We start from the raw sequence: 27596 nt of genomic DNA on the forward strand, positions 1-27596 counted from the left end.
AGCTGGCGGAAAGAGGGGTGTCTTCAGACGTATATGACACACCCCCCCCCCCCCCACTGGCCCCCTTGCACCCGGGGCCCACGGCCCCCCGGCCCCCCCTGTTGCTACGCCACTGGTGTCTGTGCCCGCAACATCCAAGTACAGAACATCATCGGGTCGTCACTACGTCATATATGGATGTGCAAATAACCAGCGAAAACGAAGCCGTTTGCAGAGCACCGTTTGCGACGAACACGATGTACGTCGAGAGCTGCGCCGCTGTGGCGAATTCAGCTGCGCATGTCCTTTTGTCTCTGCATGTGTGTATCTGTGCGTGTCTCTCTATGTGTACGCGTCTGTCTACGGGCCTCGATTACACAAAGGCCCGAGGTGCGCTTCGTACAACGGCTCTCGCCATAGCACTCCGCACCTGATTCGCAAGTAAATGCCGCGAAAGTGTTCGCACCGCTACAAAGTTCTGACTCTCATGACAATCGAACACATGCGTAACCGATTGAATTCCATGCACTGGCGTTAGTGGCCACGAAATTTCGCAATTCCTTTCGGCAACTATTCGAAACCTTTACGTATGAAAGCTGGTTTGTGTTGCTTATCGTAACTACTGGGCAGAGGGCAAGAGCGGCGATGTTTGTTAAAAAACGTACGCATACATTGCACAGTAGATCCGACACGGTTGAACTAACGTTAATTCATTCTTCCGCCGTCCCGAAACAAAAAACGGACACATCTGGGCATCCGCGCACGTGCGCTACGCTTACTCGAACCTAGGGCATGCCGCCTGTTTTCAAGGTTTTTCCACGCACTACAACGCGGAGGTAAAGCATATCGCGTACTGCAAGGCTTTTACTAGTTCATGGCGTATTGTCAGACATTCAAATCAGAGTGGAATAGCCACGGAACCAATGTTTCCGCATGCAAAGGTAACGCGGACTTACCCGAACGATCCGATCCGTCCGCGGACGTTGCGCTTGCCACAGCCATTCCGATTTGCAGCACAACCTTGCCGAGAAGCTGAAGTTCACTTACAAAATTCGCTAGCTGAAATTCACCATCCCGTCCTTCGTGAGAACATTAAGAAATGTCAAAGCGAAAGCGGCGCCTGCCGTCGCCTCGCTTGGAGCCGTTGGTGCAGTAGGTGGCGCCACCGCGCTTGGAAAATGGCGCCACTCAATTCTTTTTGTGCTCTGTTGTATAACCAGTGGCGGCATCTGGATTTCTTCAGCGGCACTGGATGGTTTCCCTTCTGTCGACCGCTACGCGCTACTCTATTTCGCTGCGCTAAACGTAATGTTCACAATTTTTCTATTTCTCCCTGGCGGGCATTAAAGCGACTCGGCGTGTTCTTTCCCCTGTGAAATGCACCGTAGGAATCAATGTTCGTACGATGCTCATGCCGCAAGTGCACTTCTCCGCACACCTTTACTTTGTGGTGCAGTATAACGGAAGGAAATCGATCAGGAGGTGGGTACGACGTAGACCGTGAGCGGTATTTCCGTGGCGTACGCGCCGAACGAAACTGCGGGCTTCCTGGAGGCTCGTGCTATCCGAGAATGAGCAGCTGGGCGTACGTTTGTTGGAAATTCTTTAGCGAAATGAGCGATCTGTTTCGCAGTCCAGGAACAGCGACTTGTGGGTATAAAAAAAAATAATTCGGGTGCGTCAGAGTGGCCGCGCAGAAAGAAATTCAAATTTAACTGACGGGCCGCCGTACTTGCGTCCTTGTGCGTTCAACAGGATCGCGTCTTAATCGCGGCGCACACCGTTAATTATCTTTTTCTTTTTTTTTTTTTTTTACATTGCATGCTCCACCCGTTGATGCCATGTCGTTAGTTCATGTCTTTGTACGTCATGTCGTTTTTTTTTTTCTTTTTTTTTAAGCAGCGGAGCTGTCTATGGATAGGATCCCGGGATTTTTTCGCGTCGACAGAAAATCCAGTGGGCCGATCCCGGCTGCACTGCAGGGCCAGGAACAATGGCTCGTACCCTCGTAAGGCAGAGGCGTGAAGCGAATATACAGCACCGGCTTTCGTTTCAATACCAAACGCAAAAATAAAGAAATCAGTCCAACCACGTGATTGATGACGAGCTAGCGCGCGCACTTCCGCATTGATCGACGTACGTTGCCGTCAATCCCTCGCCGGTGGTCGTTGTCGCAGACTTTTCGCAGACACCTCAAAAACCGGTAACAAATCAGTAGTTCACCCACTTCGTGGAAGAGTTTGGCCTCGGTTACTTCAGCGATCCGATTCAACCAACTACCGTACACGGGTCACGCATCGATATAACTTTGGCGAAAAAAAAAAAACATTTCTCGAATGAGAACGGAAAACATGCCTGTGTATCATAGCGACCACAAGGTAGTTATCGCAATAATTTCAAAGTAATAAATGAAATAAAGGTTTCGTAAAATGCACTGAAACAGGTGTTTGTGTCATATATCACTTTGAAGAGCGATGTGCATGCGTATAATGGGCCTGACACCGCGGAATCAATGTTTGACAAGTTGCCCTGCATTAGGCGCATCACATCCACAGCTTCGCTGACCAACCAGCTTCACAATTACATTGGCGGTGATTTTCTCTCTCTCCGTTTCTTTTCTTTTTTTTTTTTTTTTTGGATTCAGTAAGCATAGGCAGAAGCGCGGGGTGGGAGGTCCAATACCCAAAAACAAGTTTCTTTGACAACCTGCCGCCTACCTCCCAGCTGAAAAGAAAGATTAGGAACAGATATTAAGAATTAGAGATGCATAAAAGGGAAAGGTTGAATGTGAAAGTGGGTGTCAGTGGCTGGTGGCGGCCGTAAACAGGGAAATAAGATGTGTCATGGGTGCGAATCCTGGATTTTGTTTATATATCTTGAAGATGTCCCTCGTGCGATAATTTTACCGCACTTTCTGCGCCCTGCACCGATTCTTAGTATGTCTGTCTTCCTGTCCGTCAATCACTTAATCGACCAGACACTCGCGCAATGTAAAAAAAAAAAAGAACAAAAAGAACATTGCACTGACTCGCCAGAGTCCGTTTTCTTTTATTCTTTTCTTTTTTCGCACTGCTTACACAAACCAGAGTTTAGAGAGCCTTGTCAGTCGGGGATAAAACATACACGTCAAATATATACATGTCAGAAACATGCGCCAATATGTCTTCCGATAGAGTCCGGTATATTTATGGATATTATTCGCATTTCACGTGCATTGCAATAAATTTGCCCGAAGGGTAAATGTGCAAGAAATGTAGTATGTGTGACATTGATAGTTCAGATATTAAAGATTACTACGCAAAAATGAAGTACAGGATATATTGATCATCGGCGGATGATTTTCCTTACCTGCGTATGTAACATTCATAAAGTAGAACATATTTAAGTGTTTGAAGGACTGCTTCATGCTTAAAAAAGGTTACTAATAGCTGATAGCTACAGCTGACAGCATTCATTTTTTCTTTTCTTTTTTTTCGAGTGACAAAGCATTAGGTAGTCCAAAATCAAGAAAGGGGCTGACAGGTGGAATAGCACACTGTGGTATAAAGTTTGTAAACAGGGATAATGTGCCTCAGAAAGGCTGGGCAAAGTTTCGATAGGAGGACCTATCTTCGTCAAAGGCGGCCTCGTCATCCTCGGCATCTTAGTTTTAAAGGGTAGTTTTAAAGTCGTCCGACGTCTGTGAGCTTCGTTCCCAAGACGAGGGGATAAAGAGCGGGAGAGTGGGAACGCGGGGAGAAAAGAAAAGAAAGAAAAGCAGAGAAAAGAAAAAAAATGTGGCCAGGGCGACACCAAGACAAAAAAGAGAGAGAAAGAACAAGAAAGATAAAAATTTTTTAAGAAAGACGGGGTCTGGGAGAGCGTTGGGGAGGCGAGAGCTTAGGAAGCATTCAGGGGTGTCGTTGGCGGCATGTTCTTGTGGCATTAGAAGAGCCGGTCAGGCGGTCAGTGCGCGAGTAACACAAAAGACAAAAAAAGAAAAAAACAACGAGTTGAAAGAGTGACTCGAGTAGCATAGCAGCAATACATCGAGTAATTTCGAAGTAGTTAAGATGGCGATGAGGAGTCTGCGGTGCAATGTATGGGGTGACCGAAAGGCAGCGGCATGGTCTTTCAACGGGCATTGCCCCAGTCGCTCGACGTAGGTGTCGTTACGGCGGCATCCAGAAATAGCGATACCCTGGGTTGAGGCGCCGAAAAAGGTCATATTGACTTCGGAATGTGTTGGTGAGGGCGTTTAAAAAACATTAAAAGAAAAAAAAAAGAAGGGAAAGAGAAGGGGGGGGGGGACCGAAACGGGAATAACAACCAGGAGGGTGACATGCGCAGAAGCGGGCGGGGGAAAGTGTACACGAGAGAAGGGGGTCGCACAGTTGGTATAGACGTACAAACCTGAAAGAGTATACTAAATTGAGTAGTAGGCAGGAAAAAATTTTCGAAGCATTTAGGTCGGGCATGTACGGCGCAAAGAAAGCGCAAACATTTTATTTCGACGAAAAGTGCAGCAGCAGACTCGGCGCAGCTCGCGCGTCTCGTTTCCACCTGTGATTGGTCGGGCGCCTCGTGACGTCAACAATGGTGTTCGTCCCATGTGTTCGTCCGAACCGACCGCTGCCGCTATACATGAAGCACGCTGCAAGGTAGTTTGGTGCTGTTTTGCCGAGACGGTAATGGAAAATTTCGAGAGCTTGCGTTTTTCTGGGGAGTTCGGCGTTACTCCTTACATGTACGAGCCGATTGCGAAGAGCCTACCTCTCGAAGAAGCAAAAGATGCTGGTGCAAGCAGTGCTTTCGACGCGAACGAAAGCGAAGTCTTAGGATCTCCTCGTGTTGGAAATGTTCTTTGGTGAGTATGTTTTTTGCAAAGCTGCATTCAGCGATCTATAGTCGGATACAACTTTAGAAAAAAGGGGAGGCCCCGCCCAGATGACCGAAGCGCGCCAGCCGATTGCCTCCGCGACTAAAATAATCCCACTCAAAAAATCGTGCTTCTGAAACACGCAATTCTCGGTGTAAATAAATACTTTTGTATTTTGATGACTGGTTTAGTAGAGCTCTCATGTGCCACAGCACCATGCCGGATCGCGACAGAAATATAACCCCGTGCCTTTCACAACGCTGCGCGTCGTCTGCTCTTTATCTTCATTGTGCAACTGACAGAAGTAGAAAGAGCAGCTCTGCATGGCTCTTGCGCTTGTTTACATGTACACGGCACATTTACTACTGCTTTTGCGAGCTGAAAATGAATTAGTTGCTATTGAACAAGTACTTATATATAGAACATGCATTTATCGCAACCATTACAAACCTGGGGCGTGAATACTCGAGGCAGAAAAGGTACACAAATGCTTCCTTCATCGTTTTAAATAAGCACTCTTGGTGTTAAATAACATAAAATTTATATTTTTTGGTTTTGAGTTTTCACAAATTTTTTCCCTTCTCACATTTTTTTTTTTTTTTTTTTGCAAGCCTGCAATCTCGCCTGTTCGCGCAACGCATTCCGTGCGAGTTTTCAGACATGGAGCTCAGCGAGGTGACATCGAAATGCGATCGTTTGTTGCCGAACGACCCTTGTGTCGCCTCGATGTTCACACCACCAAGGAACCTCGACAAGAACAAGAGTGGCCGCATCCAGAACAGCGATTCACGCAACGTGATCCTCCAGCTGCTACACGTATCGGCGTAACAGGGAGCCTGAACACAGCGTGGAGGCCACGACCAAGTTTGTCGCCGAGATGGTCGGTGTCAGCGGAAGCACAGTGTTCAAGGTGAGGAGGGAGGTCAAAGCGTCGCATATTTCGGGTGGCAAACTGCCGACGCCCTCGCTAAAGCGCCCACGAAATGCGGAGAAAAGAAGACGCAGCACGAAGTATGACAGCTTCACGTTGTGCGCGCCGAGGTCATGTGTGCACGATTTCTTTCGCCGCAACGATATACCGACGGTCGAGAAGATAACTAACGAGTTCTCGAAGCGCGTGGATCTCCCATCACTGAAGCGGTGTACTGTGCGTCGCCTGCTTGTCGAGACCGGATTCAAGCACGAGAAGAGGTGCTGCAATTCGCTGCTTATTATACTGCTTATCGACCCGGGATGACATTGCTGAATGGCGGAATCGCTACCTTGGTGACGTGGAGCGCTACCGTGCGGAAGGCCGAAAGATCTTTCTCCTGGACAAGTCATGGGCGACGGTGGGACACACTCGGTCCATCGTGTGGACGAACACCGTGGTGCAGAAGCGCGGACGCCTATACGCTCGAGCAAATGGCCTGTCGACGAGTCTGAAACAGCCTTCTGGAAAAGGCCAGCGCCTGATTGTGACGCACATCGGCAGCGAGGATGGCTTCGTCGACGGCTGCTTGGATATATTCCGAGGCCAAAATACAGGTGACTACCACGAGGAAACGGATGGCAATCGCTTCAAGGGATGGTTTAATGACGTTCTGCAGAAGCTGCCTGCTGGTTATAGCGTCATTGTTTTGGGCAATGCACCTTACCATTCCCGGCGAGAAGAGAAATTGCCGACGGCAGCTTGGAAGAAGGAAAAAATACAGGAGTGGCTCAAAAGAAAAAACGTCGACTACAGCGAAAGGATGGTTAAAAAGCAGCTGCTTGAGTTGGTAGCATCTGTAAAGCCACGCTTTCTGAGCAAAATCGTAGACAATGCAGCTGAAGGGCCAGTTCCATGGTACTCGGGCTCCCACCGTACCACTGCGAATTTAATTCTGTCAAGCTCGTGTGGGCAAAGGTGAAAAATGGCATCGCTGCGGACAACAGAGACTTCAAGCTGTCCACGGTCAAAGATGTCTTGAGGGAAAAAATCAAGCATGTAACGGCGAAATACTGGAGGTAGAACATTCACCACGTGATGGACCTGGAGGCAAAGTTCAGGCTTGATACACCTGGAACTGACCACATCCAACCCATCATCATCCAACTGGGTGAATATGACAGTGAAGAAAGCAACTCTGACTGCGAGCTGTCCGGCATTGAGCCACTCAATGAAGCATAACAGCTTCTTAATAACGAAAGAACGGCCCTTATTAGGGCTACCAAAATTTTGCCGGTGGGTTCGCAGCAGCCAAGAATTCTCCCGTGACATCTCTAATAAATAAGCAGTTCATTTGGTGACATATTCCTCTTAATGGAAGCTCAATTATGAAAAAGCAACGTCCTGCACAGATCGTGCTCAATATAAGTATTGGCATGGAAACGTGCTGAAATGCTGGAAAATCTGAATGCAAATACAGTTATTAAACCTGAATAACTATGTGGGGCCCGAAATGCTCATTCGCGCAGCCACTGTCCAGCTTCACACGAAAAGGCAGTAGTCAACGTGAAATTGACAGCCACTCTTAGTAGCCTGCACGCCAAAGTACATTCATGTGGTTGCATTGTTTATTTTAGTTATCTGGCTCACACAAGCAATGTGAATAAGAGAACAGTTATAAAGCATCATTGGCTTAGTGAGGCCCAAAGTGCTCATTAGGGCAACCATTCTCGAGTTGACGGGCCATATGGTGAAGTAGCAGCAGCCGAGGCGAAATTGACCGCCAATCTTGGCAGCCTGCATGTCGAAAGGAAAACAATAGCAGCCGTGTCGGAGCCATCGTCAAGTTTACATGCACCTAAAGGCCAATACATGCAGCCAAGCAATAACAAAAACACACCGTCAGTTCAATTTACTCCACTGCACAGTCATTTAATTTCATCAAGCCACCTGAACAAATAAGCACAATGCAGAGCAAAATGTCCCTGTTAGGCGGCCTGCTTCCATATAGTTGTGCTGCCCCTACTGTTTTTTCCAGCCTGTTGAATTGAATAATGCCAATATTAGAAGGCCCAAAATACTCTATTGGGCAGCCACCTTCGAGCATGACGGGCCCTGTGATGAAATAGTAGTCGTCGGGGCACGATTGAAAGGCACTTTAGCAACTGCACTTCAGAGCAAAGCCATGTCGTAGCCATTGTAGGCGAAACAGCAGTAGTCAAAGCCAAATTGACCACCACTTTTAGCAGTTTGCATGCGAAAGCACATTCATATGGTCGCATTCTTTATGTTGGTTATATGGCTCAGGCAAGTAATGTGGATAAGAGAACAATTATCAAACATATTTAGCTTAGTGAGGCCCAAAATACTCATTCGGGTAGCTATTCATAGCAGTAGTCAAGGGCACGCTTGATAGGCACCATTAGCAGTCTGCACGTCAAAGCTCAGTCATGCCATCGCCACTGTTGGTGAAACGGCAGCAATCAGCGCAAAATGACAGCCACTGTTGGCAGCTTGCATGCAAAAACACATTCATGTGGTGGCATTGTTTATATTGGTTACCTGGCCCAGGCAAGCAATGCGAATAAGAGAACAATTATCAAACATCATTAGCTTAGTGAGGCCCAAAATACTCATTCGGGTAGGTATTCATAGCAGTAGCCGAGGGCACGCTTGAAAGGCACCGTTTGCAGTCTGCACATCAAATCACAGTCGCACCGCAGCCATTGTTGTATTCATTTACCTGACCAGGCAAGTAACACCAATGTAAGCACAATTATTCACCCTGAATAACTCTGCTAGCATTGTTTGTACTAAAATATGCCGAGTAAAGTTGAATGTGTTTTATTGAGGCAATTATTTAATTCTCAAGCCATCAGCATGGTGATCGACGGCCAGGTTCAGACAATGACATTGGTGAAGTAATAAATGGTGAAAGTTGCAAAAGCTCTCGGTGCACTGCTTTACTGGGCTTCATTCACTGAAAAAAGTCTTTGCAACGATGAAAGCGCCAGACAGGAAATGATACCCCACTGCACAATGCTATTTGTGTTGAAAATTTTTACCATCATACGTTATGGGCAGCGAAACCGTCTGCTTACTAAGACTGAATGCATGAAAAATGCAACAGCATAGCAAGGTGTTGTTTCGCAATGTGCAGCCTTTCATGTGCACTTCTGGCGAGCTGCCACATGCACTGATGCATAAATACAAACAGAGCTAAGAGGCAAAGTTACTGTGCAACCCACATGACGCTTTTAAGAAAATGTATCTGTAAACCTTTGTTTTCATAGGCGATCAAAATTTGTTTTGAGCCAGTTGGTTAATCACATCGCAGCAACAACAAAAGAAGCAAGAACGGAAAACACAGCGAGGAGGCAGATTGAGAAGACGAGGTAGACCAGTGAAAAAAGTGGAAGAGCCCAGCCCTGCAGTGTACAGGAGCTAGTGCTTTGAATGAGAGCGGTTAACGAAAATGTGTAAAAAGACTTTGCTGAAAGAAAACTAGCAAAAACAAATGCTAAGATAAAATAAAAGGACAGAAATAAGAGTAAGCGCAAACACGCATGGAAGCAGGCACGTATTCACACACAAACGCAAAAACTAATGAAATCTCAAATATAAGAAATGTGGGAAATAAAAAGAATTGACAAACGCAAGAAAACATACATTTACAGACGTGGGTAGAGGTATTATAGGAGCGGGTTCACAAGCTGCTGTGCCTACCTTCTCGTATGTCTTCTTTTTTTAAATCATTCTCTTAACACTGTTTTGGGAATTTTTAATTGCAACATATCACGAGAATCGAAAAGCAGTGCGAAGCTATGTAGTGAGAAACGATATTTAGCACTGGCAACACATCTTATGCGTGACTGTGCCACAGCGCGCATACTACAGCTAGTGCGCGCGGTGAGCACTGGTGGAAAGCAATCAATTGACGGTGCTACACAACACTTGAAGCTAAACATTTTGACAGAATTGCCTGTCTGGTTGGGAAATTGATTAGGACTTGAGACTGACTCCAACCAAATAACTGAATTCAGTTATTCAGTCTCAAGTCCTACACAATGCTTGAACGCCGCCGTTAGATGCTCGGCTATCTCACTGCTGACAGCGTTCGTTCACGCTAAGTTGACGGCGACAAGTCTTTGCGTTGGAGGCTTCTTTTGCAAATATTTTCTGTTGAGACGCTCGTAGGTTTGCTTCATGCGCGCACGCTTTTCTCATTTCTCCTGAGAATGGTTTTGCTCCATCACTTCACCCCGTCCGACAAGAAACACAGCGATGCAGTACACGAACACACCTGCCGCTGACAGTAGGCACCAGACTTTGGCAAACTTTTCTCGTGAAATACTGCACATATCCAGCACTTGTGCACAAATTGCTGTTTACACTGTGTACACAGTGTACACCTCACACATTGTAAACTGAAATTTGTGCACAAGTATTTGATATGTGCAATCTTTTGCGCGACCACAAGCGTGCGGTACGGCTTGCAGCAATGGACGGCTCGAGCGCAAACAGGGCCTAAAGGCGGCGAATTCCGTCAGCTACGCGAGACGGCCGGTTTCTTGCCATTTATTCTATGGTTTCTTGCTGTGCGCGAGAGAAGGGGGAGCGTAGCGTCCTGGCATGTGCTGGCTTTCCAGCACATGCAAACTCTACACTTGCACTGCGTTATGGTAGCTGTATGCAGGCTGTTTTACAACACTCGTGCAAATAGAAAATTTGTGGCGCTTTGCGACGATACCGGCATCAAGGGTGGGAGATAAACATGCACTTTCCGTTCAGCGTGCTGACACGAAGGAGCTAGCAGTAAATCAAAATCCAGGTTTGGGCGAATTCGTGTATTCATAAGGCTTTCCAACACCAGTTATCATCCGTCCGTCCACACCCGTCCCGTCTTTGTGTTCGTTCCTCCTATCTTTTCGCGTTGCGTTTAGAAATCCTGCTAGTAGCAAGTCGTCCTCTCTCATTCTGTGGCCATATACAGCAACTGCGCAGGCCAAATCACAGGTATGGCTGTGGCAAACCTGCTGTGCGCTTAATAATGTATCAAGCTAAAGTGCACTTCGTAATTTGTTACTAGTTCTTTGCATGTGTTCATGAATGCAAATGCTTTTTTGGTAGCTCAGTGATGCCATTTTAAACACACTTCACTCTGTCTTCGTGCTATCACTGTATCCCAATGAACAGGACTGCTGCTGCTGTCAAGAAATTAACGAAATCACTCAAAAGCAGAAGCATGCACAATGCATCACAAGGTCATGAAAATTTAAAGACTTGTTTGAACAGGACTGTGCTTGAAGCGGCACTTAAGCAGCAAGGTACCACTTTATCAGGAAAAGGTGACAAACACTCCACAAACAGGTGATATTTGATATAGATGAGATATGTGCTGTAATATAATTTACTTTCACTTCCACAGGCAGTTGAGATATGCTGCATATCGGCAATTTGCATGGCTCATATGGAGAAGAATGAGCAAGCACGAGAGGCGCATTTTGCCAAATTGTCCTGTGTGCTGCCCGGTAGAAATATCCATCTCAAAAATGGAGTGTACACAGGGTTCAAACATTTTTCAAACTGCACCGGAGTATTTAAAAATGTGTTAGTAAAGGAACTGAATCACTGCATGCACCGCTCTTGACATTATGAACCACTTTTGCATCACTTGCCAATTGACTTTACAACTTTCATGCATGTAGTAAAAGTTTTTGGCACAATAAGTAAAAAGTGAATCTGGAAGCACATATACATTTTATTCGGTGTCATTTTATCTGGTTGCCACACATGTAAAATAGAAAAAACAGCCAAACCTAGCATATACAAACACATATTTATAAAGTTATTTACATGGATGTCGTGAAGCTGTCGCAAAGGTAGTTTGTCATGCACTGTGTCACGAGTCCACGATGGCTTGTGTTAGAAGCAAACCAGCTTTTCATATTGTTGGCATTCTCACTACATTTTGCTACAAGACCATTTATATCTAACTACTTGTTCAATCTCGTTCTCCGCCTGCTTACAAGCTCTTCCTTTGATGCTTTAGGAAAGCGGCTGCCGAGAGTTGGCGGAATCTTCGCATTTGTGGTCCTTCTCGTCCGTAACACTGTCGCAGCATCCAGCATAACCACATCCAGTAGTCTCTTCACATAGCCTGCATTAGGATTTCACAAAACAATGTATGTGTGCACAAATGAAGCGGAGTACCATCAGCTTACCATGTCTGGGTTGCTGCGTTACAGGACAGGCAACCGCATTGTCTCCTGTGGCTTTCGGGTATTTCACAATCCACCGAGAAGTGCCATCCTGTGTGCGTGCCTGCCTTTTCTCCCTGTTCTCATTGTAGTGCATGGCTGCTAACCGAGTCCTGGAACAGTCACGTTTAATCATTTTGTCACCTCTGGCCACTGAATCGTGAAACAATTTGATGCAGTCCAGAGATGCAGGAGACAACATACAAAGTAGAAACAGCAATTGTTCATTAAACAAACTACAGCCAGGCAAAGCAATCTGTGGACCATGGCATGGACTCCAAAAGCAGCCAAGCAATGACAAACCTGCTCCTAACAAATACTTGAACATTGTAATGAACATTGTGGCATCAGTATAGTTATCAACAATTCCCTTATTACAGCCCATAAATTATTCCACTTAATGAAAGAAAGCATGCAGCTGGGACACACTCAAAAAGGCATGCTAAATTTAATAGAGCATACATACCTATAGAAACACCACAAGGCTTTGTCTGTGCTGCCTTTGATTTGACTTTTCTTTTCATGTTCACCTGTGATGCCTTAGAGCAGTTTGCAGGCCGCATGATGACTTGAACGCACTTGTCACCTTTATGGGAACTCAGTGCTGGTTCTTGGGCATCATCTACAAGTGGCAGGTTTCTTGTAGAGCAGTCTTCAGTGCAAGCCATGTCGCCTAACAGTTCAGTAGGAACCTGAAAATGCAAAAAACATATGCTGCTCTTGCTGCAAACAGGACAAAGGAAAGTGCACTTCAGTACGAGTAAAATCTTTCCATGTCTTGAAAAAATAACTTCAACACTCGCTTTATGGCACAGATGAATTTTGCAGCTGCATTGCGAATCACATATGCCATCTCTAGGCAAAGAGGCACCATCTATATATATGTTAGCTTCTCCATACTTGCATTCATTTGGGCAGCTAGAATAGGCTTTAATGGTTGCCACATAGCTAAAAAGTCTGCTCCCAGACCTCTGTGACACGTCTCTTGAAGGTTATGAAACATTTGAAGGAAAGAGGCTACGTAGACTATCCTACTCCTCCGTGTTCATAAAGGAAATGTCTCTTGCATTGTGGTTTCCCTCATTTTCATTTTTAAATGCGCCACTCGATGCTACAAGTCTTTCTTATGTTTTATTTGCCGGGAGCCGGGAGCCTTATCGAGGAAAACGCTTTCTCGGTGCTCCGAGGACAAAGAAAAAATTGGCTGAAGGCTTAGCTTGGTTAAGCCTGGAAGATTGCGAAGGCAATACCCTTGGCTGTGCCTTGTTATTCAAGCGCTCCTCCTTCTCTTGGGCTCTCTGCTTTCGTCTCGCCTCGTTGCGTTCTCCCTTCTTGGCTGCATACTGCATTCTTCTTTTAGCAAGCCGCTCTACTCTCTGTTCCAGCGTTTCTTCAGCACGGCGCTTTCTTCTGTTGAAGTTGTAGCGTTCTATACTATTCATAGATGCAGCATCGTCACCATTTGAAGCATCCATGATAGTCTCTTCGGCATTAAGAGCGTCCATGGAACTTGTCTCCGAACTACTGGTTGTCTCCATAGTTTCGCTACCGTTAACACCACTCATTAAACTTGGCCCTGAATTTGTAGATGCACCCGCATCAAGCGATGCTGATCGGCGTGCTCGCCACGCTGCTGCATACGCACGTTGTTTAGCTCGCCGTTTTTCTCTTTCTTCTTCTGTTTCTTCAGCACGGCGCCGTCGCTTGGCCGCAGCAGATCGTTCCAGCCACGCCTTGTACACATCATCCGACATAGCGCAAGGCAGCGCGTCAATTTCTTACTCTATGGCGCGCCGACCACTGCGAGGAGCCGAGCTGTGTAGCCCCACTTATCCTCCTGGCGTGACGTCACACCAGCGAACGCCCTCTCTCGGCAGCGCCGCAGCAGCGGCGCGCAAGGCTTCGCCTCCACCATCGAAGGCCCCGTCTCTCGGTCTGGCGTGACGTCACACGGTCACGTGACGCGCAGGTGTGCAAAGGCTGTTTCACATGCTGCGACTGCAACGACGAAAATCGGTGCTCTAGCACGCGTCGCAATGCGATTTTTAGAGGGCTCATTTCACATTATTGCGATTTCAACAATGCGACAGGTGCGACGCCCAGGGTTGCTTACTGCCAGGTTTCGATGCACACGCTGCATAATTATTTTATTGTAGTGAATAAAACGTTTACACTATAATACAATTGACTTATCTTGATTAGAAACAAATAATATGTACGTTTACTAATTTAAAAACGCTAGTTAAGATTTGTCTTGGAGTGCGCGACGGCGGTTTCTGTAGTTCAGTAGACATCGCGTACGTAAACAGCTGTTCGCAGGTGGTTCAGCGATTCTTTATTCTATGGTTCAGCGCTGTGTGTTGTCTTATCTACCTTCTATGACCGTTTCGTTCTGCCTGCGCTACAACAATCTACAAGATGACCTATCGACAAGTTCATACAGCTACCCTCACCGCATATGCAGCATTCGGAATTCGGCTGCCACGAAGTCGTCGTGTCAGCCCAACAAGATCCTCGCGCTACCCGTGCTCGGCGTCAGCTTCTGGAGAAATGATGCGTGTATATTGCCCTTCATTGCGCATATGTGGTGCCTGCTCCTAGCCATATTCTTACGCCAAACGCAACAAGAAGTATTAACCCGAACGCCCGCGTGTGCCCCTGAACGAAGCCTCAAACGATCTGTGTGATTACGACGTGGAATGAAAACTGTGTTGTGAAATTCAACCTTAGCGCTAGCCTGGTTCGTCCATCGCTGTGCTTGCGCTGCGAATATATATATAGGAGCCCTCTCTAAATATTTCTAAAGGCGCAAAAGCCGACGCATCAAATGTTTCGAGCAGTTACCGTCACTTTTGTAGAAACCTGTACGTTGTAACATAGCATTCTAAAAGACACGCTTCTCGTCCACTTTGTTGTCCCGTGTCTCGCGCTGGTAGTATACTCGGAACTTCTAACAAGAATACCATATCAATACGCGCTATTCATAATGCAGGATCGTAGGCTCACGGCAGGCGCATTTGCCGTACAATTTTTCAGCTTTCTGCTCAGCCTCGCACGCCTCTCACGGTTAGCCTGTTTTGTGGAAATAAATATTATTATTATATTATTAATGTTATTAGATATTATAGTTTCTTCACTGTAATTTATAACAATCATCCAGATTTCTTAAGCTAGTCATGCATTTAACCTGTATTAGATCAACATTGTTACGACATGCTTATGGGAGTCATTTCAAACTAGATTGCTCAGCCAGAGAAAGTACAAATGCAAGCCTCAATGTTTATTCCAATTTGGTATTCCTAGACAGATTATATTGGCAGAATTTTATGCCTGCTTGCATTTCCTGCAATTCAATGTGCAGAGCTGGAAAAACTGATTCCTTTTCTTGCTGTCGAAAGGCTGCTTCAATGTCGATGGCAAGCTATAATTATTCATTTCGAAAGTGTTAAGCAATGACTATATGTTTAAGCTTATCAATGCGTTTTTGTTCCACGAACACAATTTAGTTTTCTCTCTCCCTCTCATTGACAGCCATGGAATGAAACCGTTCACTTTCATAAGTACCAGGATGCAAACATTCTGGAGTTTGTCCTGAGCATTTGTCTGCATCATATAGTGTGCATGTTTGTATCAAGTTCTGGTGTTACAATTGCAGTGATCTACACATATTGTTATATTGCAACAAACAAATTTATTTCACTTTGTTTTCAAATCTACAATGTGGCCCATGCAGTAAAGACTGCATTAATAAGCAAAAAAGAAAACTGCAGATTCAGTGTACATGTTGGAATCTATGCGATGTGAAGTTTTTGTCAAGAGGTCAATTAAATGCTGTTAAGGTAACTGCGATGTATACAATTTGTCTTATTTTCAACAATCCAACATGTCATCTTTTGCAAGGTTTGCTTATGCACCGCACAGGTCACAACCTTAATGTCATGTAATCTTTATGCATTACACTGTTCACAAACCATACCGAAACGCAAACGGCAGTTAATGTAGATGCACGCTGCGAGACGTCAACGCAGTGACGTTTGTTGAGCAAGGAATGGTGCAAGGTGTATGCAGATGAATGAATGGCGTGCTTATGTACTTATTTATTTATATACCTCGCAGGCTGCAAGGTTGGAGTATTATGCAAGGGGGAATAAAAAAGTTGTTACAAAAGGAAGAAGGGCACAACATTAAGAAAAAAACTAGCAAAAAAAGCAATAACAATACATTGCACCAACTAGCCCAATGTGTTTTACTGGCACAACATTATATAATACTTAACAAATAATAACAGAAAAAGTTACTGCCCATGCACCCTGTACAGACGGTAAGCCAGCGAAGCTGAAATGTGTAGCCCCGGTGTTTATCACTGGGTTAATTCCAATGGTTTATTCAAGTCTTTCTATATTATTGGTTATGTCTGTGTTTCTTAATGAGGTTATGCACATGTTTGGCTTGGGTTTATCACATTGTTTATTTGGAATGCCACACATTGCACTTTGCAAGATCACCATCATGGAAAGTGCAATGAGTGGTTCATTATGTTAATCCAGCGGGTCCATCAAAGTCTTTCTGAATTATGTTACGCACTTGTGTTTTGTAATGCGTTAATCATAATGTTTATGACTCAGTTATGCATTGTAGTTACGAAGTGACACACCGGGGCTGCACATTTCATTTAATTAAATACAGAGACACATTTTCAAACTTATTGGGAAGTCGGAGAGAGACTGCTGCTAGAGAGAAACGACGTCACTATCGGTCTAGCCAATGGCCCACCACACCTTTGCTGCGAGATAATAATGACATCATGGTCTTGTCTTAACCCCATCCCCCTCTGTGTCCCTTCCCTGCAATAATACGCAAATAAATGTATGTTTGAAATGCATAAGCATTTCTATGTCTACCCAACAAGAAATGTCTCCGTCCATCATGCCAGACAAATGCAATGGCTCACACCCCCTTAAACAATGGCTCATACCCCTACACTAGGGTTTTTGGGATCGTACCATGAGTGTTTCGCCTAGGCATATACAGCTTCACTGTAAAAAGAATGAACACCTTTCTGCTAGAGACCAAGACAATCATGAGGTGTATTAACAAATGAAAGTTTATTGAACATGCCGAGTAAATGCTGGTCGACAAGCAATAAATTGAATTTACACAAAAAGCAGAAGCAAGATCTGATGCGTGTCCATACATATCCCAACAGGAAACGCATCCATCTCTGAAAGTGTAACAGCGGCCATGCTGACACAAGATTCTCCCAGTGTATTTGCATCTACAGCATCCATAATTTCTCTAGGCAGCCGATCTCCACAGAATGCTAGCTTCTTCCTCTACAATGCACTCTCCACATCTGAGCGTGCATTGTAGAGGAAGAAGCTAGCATTCTGTGCAGATCGGCTGCCTAGAGAAATTACGGAAACTGTAGATCTAAAAATGCTGGGTTAATCTTGTCAGCACGGCCTCCGTTAGAAATGGATGCATTTCTTGTCAGGAAATGCACCTGAATTTTTGCTTCTCCTTTTTGTGTATGTTCAGTCTATTGCTTGTCAGCAAGCATTTACTCGGTGTGTACATTAAACTTTTGGTTGTTAGATCATCTCGGTTTTCTTGTTTGTCCTATGTGTTCTCTAGTGCCATTTGCAGCCAGGCTATCTTTTTTTTGTTTTTTTAGGTTGCAACAAGTCACTTTAGTGGCCCTCATGATACCTTATAAAATCTTTTATTTGGCCAATGTAGCAAGAATGTACAGTGTGAAGCAGTAAGAACAGGGTACGCTAACTTCTAATTAAAAGGTTTATTGTGAAAATGCAGTGATCTATAAAGGTTACCACAAAGTAGTACAGCAATAAAACCTGATAAAGACTAGTGCTTGATGAAACCAAACATAAAAGCAGGAAAGGGAGAAAATAGATATAGATATACAAGTCCAGGAAAAAACGACATTGCGATCACCAAGTGTGCATGTGGCTACCTTCCAGGAAACTCATTTTTTTCCCAATGGCATGGAACTGGAAGAATGTGCTTGTATAAGCAAGCTGTCAGTCTGTCTATTGGAATAACAACAGTGTTTCTTGAAAGGTGTTGGCATGCAGGATTGGCAATTGTAATTTTTTTCCTGCACTTGGAATTTTTCTGTGTTTTCTTTCCGTAGCATATTTATTTATGTTTGGCTGCATCAAGTACCAATTTTTATCTATCCTTCAAAGATGTCTTTCTTCTTCTGGGGAAAACTCGGGGAACGCAGGAGATGGAAATTCAAGACGATGAGCAACATGAGAACAAGGTGAAAGTAGGAGCCAACGTTTCCACAAGTGGACCTTGAAGAAGACAAGTCCACTTGTCGAAACGTTGGCTCCTGCTTTCACCTTGTTCTCGTTTTGCTCACCATCCTTTTTTTTTCTGGAAATTTATATAACTCGCCACATTTTTACAAATGAACCTCAGTTGAAAGTTAGTCCTCATCCATATCTAGTGCCATCTTGTTGATACTGCTTCATGCTATGCACTCTTGCAACATTTGTGTGTGTGTGTGTGCACACGCGTGGATTTGGATGCGAGATCGGGCCCTTGGGCAGAGGTATCATTCTTCTCCTGTGCAGCCTTATGAATTCATTAACTATAGTGCAACAGAAATGCGATGGACAGGAACGAAGTGAACTCACAGAGCGCTTCGTTCTTGTCTGTTGTCTATCTGTTGCACTTTAGTTAATAATGAATACACACAAACTCATCTAGTTTTCAGTTATATCAGGCTTATAAGCCCGCTTGTGTCCTAGAATATCTGCATGGCTATGTATCCTGTAATTTAATTTCTGACCATGTTCTTGCAAGTCGCGTGTCAGTCTCCTGACTTTCCTGACAATCTTGTGTGATGTGCAGGCCCAGACAGTTTCTGGTGAATCCAGGCAGGGTGTTGTGCAGGGTGTAATCTGCACAAGTGCTGCTTTGATTGCTTTCAGTTCAGCTTTTCTAGGTGTAGGATGACCTGGAATGGTACTCACTTATATGGGGTTTAGTTTTATGTAGTGTCATACTACTGTTACACTGCTATTGCCAGATCAGTGTACTATATGTGCCTTATGTTTGCTTGCATCTTCATGATTAGTAACCTCCTCTGTGTGTTTGGCAGTTGCATATAGTCTCCTGGCCTAATTGTTTGCCCCCATATTCCACGGTATGGGCCTGTTGTGTTTCAAGTTCAGGTAATCCCGAGGTTGTGTTTCTGAAGGGAGGGGTAGTCGTCTTTGCATCTCATATGCTAGCTGGCATAGTATCTTGGGACGAGGTTCTTATCTCTTGAGACAAAGAATTTGTGCTGCAGGCTGCAACTCTACTCTGTCTAGGTGCTTGTTCGTTAGCTCTTTCTCATGGAGGTCTTCAAGCATGGTAAAGTTGGAAAGACCTGTTATTACTACCCGATGCCTGTATTCGATGAGTTGTCTTTTTTTGTGTGCTGCTGGTAATTCATACCGTACCATACCTTCGACACAAGCACAGCATCTGCGATTTTCTATAGTATCCACTCGTCCACCCCCACTATTTCGAGATTATTCTTTTCACCAGGTGTGGAAGTTGCGTCCATGCATTGCATAATTGTTTCACCCACGTACTGGCTCTGCTGTCATGGGCTTACACTAGCTGAGGATTTGTGGAAGTTGACTTGCGGGCATATTTGTCCAGCTATGTGGATCACAATGTGCCATCTGGGGTAGTTCTTGATTCTAGTCTTTCTTTTTTTTTTTTCGACGTCGATATGAGCTGACTTATCAGAAAGCGAGAGGCCAGACTGGACAAGAAAGTCTGCGGTGTTATCGAGGGCTTGTTGCATTATTCTTGATTTCTGTATAAGATAGCTTTCCCATAGATTGTAATACACCATAGGCTGTAGTGTTTCTTGTAGTATACCCATGTTGTTGGTGTGGTGTGGACCAAATGTACCTCCAACTCTCACCTGGAATTTTCTGTCTTTCAGAAAGTTACTGTTTAAGTGCTCTACCAGAAACGTTTTTGCTCATTGTTCCTCTTATTAGAGCAGCATGAGGTACTGCTGTTAAAAGCCTCTACACTATCTTCATTCTTTCATAAGCGGTATTACACAATGTCCTGCAATAAAGTTTCCGCTGCTTATGGCCCACTCATATTTGCTAGAAGGGACAACTCTTGAAAAAGGTTTTCTTTGTGCTATGTGTGCGACGTAGTATGAACATTCATGCCTTGACATTTATACATCTGTAGAACCAGCTTCATGACAGAGTACTTGCTATACCTGATCATGCTTATTTGTGCAGTGCTGTTGAACAATACATATTGATGCAATGAATATTTACACACTCGAATTATCACAAAAGATGGTTGTTTTACAATTCTGCCCTTTGCTTTCTATTGGTGCTAGATTTTGCATAAGCATGCCCCCTATGCAATAGTATTTTGAAGTGTAAGGGTTCAATAAAAGGTGATGAACTAAATCTAAGTGCAAGAGCTTTTTTTTTCACCTATGACTCCCATCGAAATGCAACTTCCATGGCTGGCAAATCAACCCCTCGCCTTGTGTTAGCAGCAGAATGCTATAGCCACAGTGGCAGGTGAACAAATTGAGGAAAACAATATTTCTGTCTATAATTTCTTTTCTTGCCTGTATGTAAGTAAAGTTTGGAATAAGTTTGTCATCGCAAAAAAGCCCAGTTTGTGGTCTTTTATTGAATAAACCACATATTGCGTATAGTTGAAATGCAGAAATTTGTTCTAAAATCCTCGGGTGATATATGTTCTTGCAAGTAGCATGGTATTTCATTACTTATAAAGATAGTAATCGCAGCGGATATCGTTATATGTGTTTACACACTAATATATGTGATCATGAGCTTATTAGAAACTTACTAGAAACATGTAAAGCCTGTTTCACATGATGCGATTTTCGTCGCACCGGAAGTGCGATTTCCGTCGTTTGCGATGAAAATCGCAGTCGCAGTGCCGACCCCCCGATTTTCGGCTGCGACCAACCGTTTGGTCGCACAGTCGCACCGATCACTGCGATCTTCCGTCGAAATTGCACGGACAGCTGTCAACGGAGCTATTTCGCCGGTTTGTTTTGGAAAATGGCGTCTAGCACGACAAGTGCAATGAGCGGAGACGTGGATCGTCGAATTCGGTCTAAATTTGACAGAGCGAAAGTGTAGGCTATCGTAATGAATTTGCTACGATAGCATTAAATCCGTGGCTTGAATAAAACATTACATGCACGTTAAGTTGCACCTCTTCTCTGGATATTTTTTTTTTCTTGCACAGAAACCAATAAACATTGACTATGTTGCGGACTTTGTATCCTTACTGCATCTGTATGAACACTTGCTCTGCAAGGTAATTAACTGTACAGCTAGTAGATTAAGTAAATTGCTTGCTATAGTGGCACAGTGACAACGTACCCTCCTGCACAATCATGTAGAACTCGTGCAACAATGCGAAAAGCAGGCAAACGGCCTGTTCTTGTGGGGATAAAACAGTAGAAAACGACACGCTGAAGAAAAGTAAAATAAAAATTGTGTAGTGAAGTCAGCCAGTACAAGCAGTTCTTGCACGTTCACAGCTGATCAAGTGTGCAGTAAGGAGGCGCGCCACGACCACCGACGGGCCGAAAGTGCGAGCAGTATATTGCATTCGCAATAAAAAGCATTGTCGCAATCAGTAGTTTACACGCAGTAAACTACACTGAACAACGGTTCGCGTGGTCAGGTTCTTACCTCAAGCTTCTTTCTTTGCGCGAAAGCTGGCCTTGACAGCAGTGACGAGCTGCTTGTGTACGCGAACACTGACGGAACTGCTCCGGGCCTTAGTCGAGCCGACTTGATTGGCAAACCCAACGAACGCATTATTGATAAATTCTGGTAGTAATCGTCGTCACGGAAGTGGTTAGAGCACAGCACTGTTGTTCTTGTGGGCTTGAAATTCTTTCGCCTCACAGCAGCCTCCCACTTAGTTGAAAGCTTCTCGTCTTGCGGGAAGCAATGGAAGACAACATCGTCGCGGCCGCTGGTGCTCGTGCAACCGTAGGCTGCACAGAAAGCCGGCATGATCGGCCCACCACTTCAATTGATGCTGCGCACGTTGACTATGCCACTCTACATAAACGCAAACACACCAACAAAGGAATGCAGGGTCGATCGAAGCAGATTATGACGGCACGCCAGCAGAAACAAGCACGGTCAGGCACGTTCGCGGAGACTGCGCAGGAACATAACACCAGTGTTGACGTCACTACGCCGCGGTTTCCGGTCTCCACTAGCATCGTCAGGATAGTCGTCAGCTGCAGCGCGTGGCGTTCGACGGGGGGCGGAGCTACAGCGCAATTTTAACTGGCGATTGCGTCGCTCCTAACTGAAAAATCCCCCCCAAAATTTTACCTACATGGTTTATAAGGTTCCCGCATCCGTATATGAGCGTCTTATTGAATCCGACCGACTCTTCAGCTTCCCTTTAAGGAGGGAAAAAAGAAAATACGCGGGATTCTCAAGGCACAGCAGCCGCTGAACCGGTACGCAACAAATTTTTTGAGGCTGAAAGTGAAAATCATATTGTGGTGAGGTATGCAGTTGCATAACTTTGATCTTTAGACCAGATTTTGAACACGGTGGCAGCACGTACAGAAGCGACGTTGTGCATGTCTTCCCTAGTGCACTAGAGTTGCTGCATGTTGCTACCTGCGGTAGCATCGGTAGCATATACTGTATACAGTAACTCTATAGTGAACCATCTCCGCCCTCCCCGCCGCTGTGGTTGCCGCGCTGCGGCGCTGCGAGCAGCAAGAATGCGGGGGGGGGGTGCGGTCTGGTTCGGCGTTCGGCCGCTGTAAATTACGCAGTGGCGGGCTTTCTGCGCGAGATAGCAAGATCGTTGCTCCTTGGAAAAACTGTTACAGCCAACACCTCAATGTTCGCGTTCTCTTTCCTTCTGCAACATTGAGTGAGGAGCCACGCCTGCTGATGAAGTGATATTTCACTGCTTGCATCTGGGATTGAGCTCTAAAAGCAGGAACGCGCTACAAACATTTTTATTGTCTGATATTTCTAATGCGATGCTTGCACGTTATATGTCAGCGATTCCAAATTGGCGGTATTCGAATCTACGTTAAATGGTGACGCTCTCTGAATTTAATATGCTAATCTTAAAGGCTATGCTTTTGCTAGTTCAATACGGCGGAAGTTATTGCGAGAACCGCGAGAACTATAAACACGTCATAGGCGTCGGGTATTGGGCTCTATTTATAAACTATAATAACTGCTCTTTTTTTATTAACTCAATACTTTTTTATTAGAAAGTAAATTCAACTATTACAAGGTTTAATTTAGTGAACGTAAAAATTTTAAACTGGCCATGGAGGGCGCTGATGAAATACCTATTTACGACAACGATCGGAGTCATTTGTCCGCGCGTGTCGGCAAAGACGCCACACGCCACTTGTAGATCAAGACCAAATGCTGTGTGCTTTTAAAAAAGTCTGTCGTTGTTTATTAATACCTGGCCGACGCAAACTGGAGTTCGCAATTAAGAGGTCGAAGAAATGACGCATTGGCTTGTGCATCCCCTGCGGGGTTGGCTGGCGTTGTTGTCGGTCGCAAATTTTGCCACCGCTTTTCGATGCCTCAGAGACGACAATTTCTTGCAGCAAAGGGTCTTCATCGAGCTCAGATGCTCCGACGGTGAGCTTGCCTGATTTGTTTGCTCTCTGTGGAACACGTACACTCGGATTAAGCCGTGTTTGTTCATTTAAGAATACTGACTTCGCCTTGTGCCTTATCCAAATGCGTCCCCGCAAGGTGTTCAGAGTTTGGCTTCTCCTAAATACTGTTTCTGTGCGCAGTGAAGTGGGAGTTACAGGAGTTTCGCGTTCCCCCTGACGCTGGGGTCATTGAACTGATGTCGGCGTAGCTCCCGAGCCAATGTGTAGACTTTTTTTTTTTTTTCTTGAACTGTGACTGTTTAATGGTTCGAAGAGGCTGAAGTAAGAGAACGCGGCGCATGGAAATCAGGTCAGACTAAGGAACCGTTTCTTTTCTTAATAGTGTTGATTCGAAAATCTTGTTTTCTCCTGCCACTGTTCGAGAGAACTAGGTTATTTCAATTTCATGTGTCCTGCAAACAGCTTACACGACTTTCGACAATGTGATAGCGTTTGCCTATCTGAGCAATCTCCAAGAGAAAGCTCCCAGAAGGAAGCTTTAAGCAATGAAACGAGCAGACAAACAAATAAGCACACAAACGAATAACGAATGAATGAATAAATGGTTATATATAAGCAAATGCTTGCAAATTCTGACATACGGCTGCTTCGGCATTCATGAACTCTTATAAATTCAGACCGTTATCGTGCTACCTTATTCAAGTACGTCCTTGGTCGATTTTAGTTATCTTACCGTGATTCGACATATTTTTCATCTATCTATCTATCTATCTATCTATCTATCTATCTATCTATCTATCTATCTATCTATCTATCTATCTATCTATCTTGTCTTGGTGTCTAACTTTTCGCATGGACTGGACAGAGTCTCGCACTGTGAACGAGTAATCCACAAAGTCTCATATATATCCTGCAGGCCTTCCAGGATGTCCAGAATTGGAGAGAACGTTCGCCTTCTGGTCGATATTCAACGGCCTGGTGTTTATGCATTGCAGCTTTTTCCTCGAAAAGCCGCCGTATGTGCACCTTACTTACATTTGCGCGCTCGCCAGCACGCGCGGTGCAATTACCATATTTTCCCGAACTTAAGCAGCCCCCTAATCGCTTTTCATAACGCTCATGATGACCAAATTCATAAAGTTGGGTGGTTAGATTAGCAGTAAATAAAACGTTGGCATGCACTTTCTTTTCATTTATTCTCGCTTTTGCACTTCCTGTGTGTCAACACAGCATCGGGGATGCTTAAACTTGAGCAAATACGGTATTGCAACTCACAGTGAAAGACGTATTCGGTTGGTAGAGCTACAGAACAAGACAGCTTTACAAGGCAGGCCACATGTCACTAAGCTACTGCAGTGGGTAAAAAACAAGAAATGTAAAGAGGAAAAAGAAATATTGAAAGAAATCTGCTTCAAAGCAGAGTTGTCTTTCGATTCGCCAGTGAGAGCCACTACCGCCAGGGGACGCCACCACTGAAGCATGCGGGTTAACCTCCCTCGCCCGCAATGCTTAATCATTTCAAGAGAGTGAAATGAATCTATGTAAAATACGGGTAGACTATGTGTGGCGGCTTGTGTCACTAAATACAGATGAATCGGTCAAATTTATTGATCTGGTTATTCTCTATTCCTTTTACATACATACATACATACATACATACATACATACATACATACATACATACATACATACATACATACATACATACATACATACGCACATACATACATACATACATACATACGCACATACACACACACGTACGTACGCACGTATGTACTCGTTGTCTAGTGCTTCGTACTATACCGATATTCTGGTCTCCCGCTCCCTCGCAGTATCCTCTCCATGACCGTGTGCGCCCTGGCGCTCTACCTCGGCTACTTCGGCAACGAATTGTTCGTGCATCGATCCGTAGCCATGCGAGGAGCGACCTGGTTCCCCATCTTTTTGAGCGGTACGTGCAGACGTGTTGCACACTTTGATTTGAGTGACTTATTGCGCCTTGTTTTTGTTGCCGGACTCGATCGTGATGATGTGAGAATAATTATTAAAAAAAAAAAACATGTAGCCCGTACAATAACGAGCGGAGCTAAAGGGCATATAGAAGGCGCCCTCTGCGAGCTTGAGAAATAGTATGCAGCGCAGTAGTGCTTCACAGCTGCCAAATCTTTTATTTAGCAGCCCTGCTGATCACGTATTCCCGATGATTTTCCAGTGTGTGTGTGTGTGTGTGTGTGTGTGTGTGTGTGTGTGTGTGCGTGCGTGCGTGCGTGCGTGCGTGCGTGTGTGTGTGTGTGTGTGTGTGTGTGTGTGTGTGTGTGTGTGTGTGTGTGTGTGTGTGTGTGTGTGTGTGTGTGTGTGTGTGTGTGTGTGTGTGTGTGTGTGTGTGTGTGTCAGCTTATGCGCTCGCGCCTATGCGACTGTAGGATCACATAATATCCAACCTTGCTACCGATAACGAACACGCGTCAAATGATAACGTGCTGGCGTATCACATTTTTACGCCAGAGAGTCAACCTCTCTCTGTGTGTGTGTCTCTCTCTCTGTCATTCGTGTTCTTTCAGCACTCACGATGGCCTGGCTGCTGGTCGCCGCGAAGTTTATCTTGGCCTCCCGTCGGAAAGACAACGCTGAGGACAACGAGCAGCTGTCAGAGCGGCAGGCCCTCCTCAACCTGCGGAGGCAGAGGAAAACCAGGCAGTCGTGACTGGAGGCTTACGCCTTCGTGCGGGAGCCCTCGAGCTGCCCGAGATATCGCCTCAACTCTTTCCCACGCGATTGACATAGCGCCCATATGTGTTTGCACGGCTGTTAACTACGCGCGGCGGACTGCTGCCGTTAGGCCTATCTGCGACGCGGGCAAAATGGCCGCCCGCGCGAGTCGTCGTTATACTTGTCATCGTCGCCGCCGTGATTATAAGGTCTATGCATGTATGGGGCGGCTGTATTCCTAGTCCGACACTGCCGGTGATACGTCACTCTCAGTGCGTGCAGAATTCGCTGTGCACGGCCATTTGAAATGGGTGCGACCGTAGAGTTCCCTACAAAGGCTGCTAGGGGGAAATCTGGCGCTGCGATCGTTCCGCAGCCGTGGGAATCGTGGAGGAAGGGAAGAAAAACGGGAAGGGAGGGTGAGGCGATAACGTTTACGCAGGGAAGAGTCGGCCGATCACATTATCACTTCCGGGTAAGTTTTAGTGTTTTTCACAGCCACGCTACCTGCATACGCTCAGCGCACTCTCTTTGAAAAAAAAAAAGAATAAGAAAGAAGACGAAAAGGTGTGACAGTAAACTTGAACCCGCCGTACTCCCACGTTGCAAAGGAGACATATATATATATATATATATATATATATATATATATATATATATATATATATATATATATATATATATGCGTCGCAACATAATCCGCCGAGCTTGCGAAAACATATTTCTGGAGAAAACGTTCACAGAGCGGTTGGCAGAGTACCGTGAACAAGTGCGCGTCGACTAAAACCTACCGGGACCCAAGCAAACTGGGCCGGGTCTGCCGAGCAGGGTTGCGTGTTGGACCAACTTTCTGAGAGAGAAAAGGCGAATGGGATGGCTTCACGGAAAGTTGGTTTGGGAAATAAGACGTAATACTCCCCCCTATAGTTTAAATTGTTTCCTTCCTCCGTGGTGGAAACGATGGTACATAATTTTGGTTGATATTCGTGCTTCTCTAGCTTTCTGACGTTCTTGCAGCGTTTCAACTATACGCTCGTAAATCACCAAGAAATCATTCTTGGAGGGGCCAACGCCGCTGCCTTCTAAAGTTGTACCCGACCTCTAGTCAACGTTATTTTCAAGTCGCGTACTTTCTAAGCGCGTTGACAGGATGCACGCCATCTGTCAGGCGGTGGGCTCAGAACACCCTCGCACGTGATC

The 27596-nt window shown here is 45.2% G+C and overlaps 2 protein-coding genes across 4 annotated transcripts; one reads left to right on the forward strand and one right to left on the reverse strand.

Annotated features, from left to right (window-relative positions):
* Positions 1–11488: 11488 nt before the first annotated feature.
* Positions 11489–22489, reverse strand: LOC142587894 (THAP domain-containing protein 1 B-like). Of its 2 annotated transcripts, none has more exons than XM_075699234.1 (4): positions 21748–22489; positions 12474–12699; positions 11972–12120; positions 11489–11907 (listed from the first exon to the last, which is right to left on the reverse strand). In XM_075699234.1, the coding sequence occupies exons 1-3, from the start codon at positions 22075–22077 to the stop codon at positions 12110–12112; spliced, it is 567 nt and encodes a 188-aa protein (XP_075555349.1). In that variant the 5' UTR covers positions 22078–22489; the 3' UTR covers positions 11489–11907; positions 11972–12109. The 2 variants fall into 2 exon arrangements, with proteins under 2 accessions (XP_075555349.1, XP_075555348.1); XM_075699233.1 differs by lacking the exon at positions 21748–22489 and adding an exon at positions 13258–14102.
* Positions 22490–23418: 929 nt separating this feature from the next.
* Positions 23419–27013, forward strand: LOC142587896 (ergosterol biosynthetic protein 28 homolog). 2 transcript variants are annotated; one of them, XM_075699235.1, is made up of 4 exons: positions 23419–23703; positions 24601–24700; positions 25520–25638; positions 26249–27013. In XM_075699235.1, the coding sequence occupies exons 1-4, from the start codon at positions 23565–23567 to the stop codon at positions 26389–26391; spliced, it is 501 nt and encodes a 166-aa protein (XP_075555350.1). In that variant the 5' UTR covers positions 23419–23564; the 3' UTR covers positions 26392–27013. The 2 variants fall into 2 exon arrangements, with proteins under 2 accessions (XP_075555350.1, XP_075555351.1); XM_075699236.1 differs by lacking the exon at positions 24601–24700 and having other exon boundaries at positions 23592–23703.
* The last annotated feature ends 583 nt before the right edge of the window (positions 27014–27596 follow it).

Source organism: Dermacentor variabilis, chromosome 7, assembly GCF_050947875.1.
Source record: "Dermacentor variabilis isolate Ectoservices chromosome 7, ASM5094787v1, whole genome shotgun sequence".
NCBI classification, from domain to species: domain Eukaryota; kingdom Metazoa; phylum Arthropoda; class Arachnida; order Ixodida; family Ixodidae; genus Dermacentor; species Dermacentor variabilis.

Coding starts and splice junctions, on each gene's coding strand:
- LOC142587894 (XM_075699233.1), bottom strand. CDS start 13,761: ATGTCGGATGATGTGTACAAGGCGTGGCTGGAACGATCTGCTGCGGCC. Junction 12,700..13,257: donor ATAACAAGGCACAGCCAAGG/GTATTGCCTTCG, acceptor TTGCATTTTCAG/GTTCCTACTGAACTGTTAGG.
- LOC142587896 (XM_075699235.1), top strand. CDS start 23,565: ATGACGCATTGGCTTGTGCATCCCCTGCGGGGTTGGCTGGCGTTGTTG. Junction 23,704..24,600: donor CGAGCTCAGATGCTCCGACG/GTGAGCTTGCCT, acceptor TATATCCTGCAG/GCCTTCCAGGATGTCCAGAA. Junction 25,639..26,248: donor GTTCCCCATCTTTTTGAGCG/GTACGTGCAGAC, acceptor GTGTTCTTTCAG/CACTCACGATGGCCTGGCTG.